Source organism: Coturnix japonica, unplaced genomic scaffold, assembly GCF_001577835.2.
Source record: "Coturnix japonica isolate 7356 unplaced genomic scaffold, Coturnix japonica 2.1 chrUnrandom594, whole genome shotgun sequence".
NCBI lineage: Eukaryota > Metazoa > Chordata > Aves > Galliformes > Phasianidae > Coturnix > Coturnix japonica.
Genome location: NW_015439967.1, coordinates 46,943 through 48,426, shown reverse-complemented (window position 1 = coordinate 48,426; position 1,484 = coordinate 46,943). Strand labels below are relative to the sequence as shown.

The 1,484-nt window shown below is 56.1% G+C and overlaps 1 protein-coding gene across 1 annotated transcript in view; it reads right to left on the bottom strand.

Moving 5' to 3' along the window:
* Positions 1-329: 329 nt before the first annotated feature.
* Positions 330-1,484, bottom strand: part of LOC107307430 (transcription factor p65-like) — a 20,805-nt gene continuing 19,650 nt past the window's right edge. Inside the window, exon 7 of the mRNA XM_032441811.1 lies at positions 330-832. Coding sequence (XP_032297702.1) covers positions 480-832 — 353 coding nt within the window. The 3' untranslated portion in view covers positions 330-479. The remainder of the gene's footprint in view (positions 833-1,484) is intronic.

The window sequence follows — 1,484 nt, the reverse complement described above, 5'->3', positions numbered from 1 at the left end:
GTTGGGTTGGGGACCCCATAGTTGGGTTGGGGACCCCATAGTTGGGTGGGGGATCCCATGGTTGGGCCCATAGTTGGGCTGGGGATGCCATGGTTGGGTTTAGGACCCCATAGTTGGTTTGGGGACCCCATAGTTGGGTTGGGGACGCCATGGTTGGGTTTAGGATGCCATGGTTGGGTTTAGGACCCCATGGTTGGGTTTAGGACCCCAAGGTTGGGTTGGGGACCCCATAGTTGGGTTTAGGACATCATAGTTTGGTTGGTGACGCCATAGTTGTGTTGGGGACCCCATGGTTGGGTTTAGGACGCCATGGTTGGGTTGCCAACGCCATAGTTGGGTATAGGACCCCATAGTTGGGTATAGGACCCCATGGTTGGGTTGGGGACCCCATAGTTGGGTTTAGGACCCCATAGTTGGGTTTAGGACCCCATAGTTGGGTTGGGGACCCCATAGTTCGGTATAGGACCTCATGGTTGGGTTTAGGACCCCATGGTTGGGTTTAGGACCCCATAGTTGGATTTAGGACCCCATGGTTGGGTTGGGGACCCCATGGTCACGTCGTGCTCCCAACAGGACCCCAATGGGGCGATGTAGGGGTGTCCCCCCCTTTTCTCCTTACCCTGGTGGGGCAGGTAGCGGAAGTCGAGGGGGGGGCTGCGCTGTCGGTCCGAGGGTCGTTGCAGCTCCATGCGGACGGTGACGGGATGGAGGAGGGAACGTTCCCTGAAGGGGGGGGTCCGGAAAACGATGGCGACCTGACGGTGAACGTCGGCTGCGGCAAAACTGCCCTTGGCTTCCCAACCATCGGACCAGAAACGGACCTCAATGTCCTCTATGGGGCAGGAAACGGGGAGGAAGTGAATGAATGGGGGAGGAAGTGAATGGGGGAGGAAATGAATGAATGGGGGAGGAAATGGGTCAGGAAATGGGGGAAGAAGTGAATGAGGGAGGAAATGGGGGAGGAAATGGAGGAGGAACCTTTGGCTTCCCAACCATCAGACCAGAACCGGACCTTGATGTCTTCTATGGGGCAGGAAACGGGGAGGAAATGAATGGGGGAGGAAATGGGGGAGGAAATGAATGAATGGGGGAGGAAATGGAGGAGGAACCTTTGGCTTCCCAACCATCGGACCAGAACCGGACCTCAACGTCCTCTATGGGGCAGGAAACGGGGAGGAAGTGAATGGGGGAGGAAATGGGGGAGGAAATGGGGAGGAAATGGGGAGGAAATGAATGAATGGGGGAGGAAATGGAGGAGGAACCTTTGGCTTCCCAACCATCAGACCAGAAACGGACCTCGATGTCCTCTATGGGGCAGGAAACGGGGAGGAAATGAATGAATGGGGGAGGAAATGGAAGAGGAAATGGGGGAGGAAATGGAGGAGGAAATGAATGGGGGAAGAAATGAATGGGGGAGGAAATGGAGGAGGAAATGAATGGGGGAGGAACCTTTGGCTTCCCAACCATCTGACCAGAACCGGACC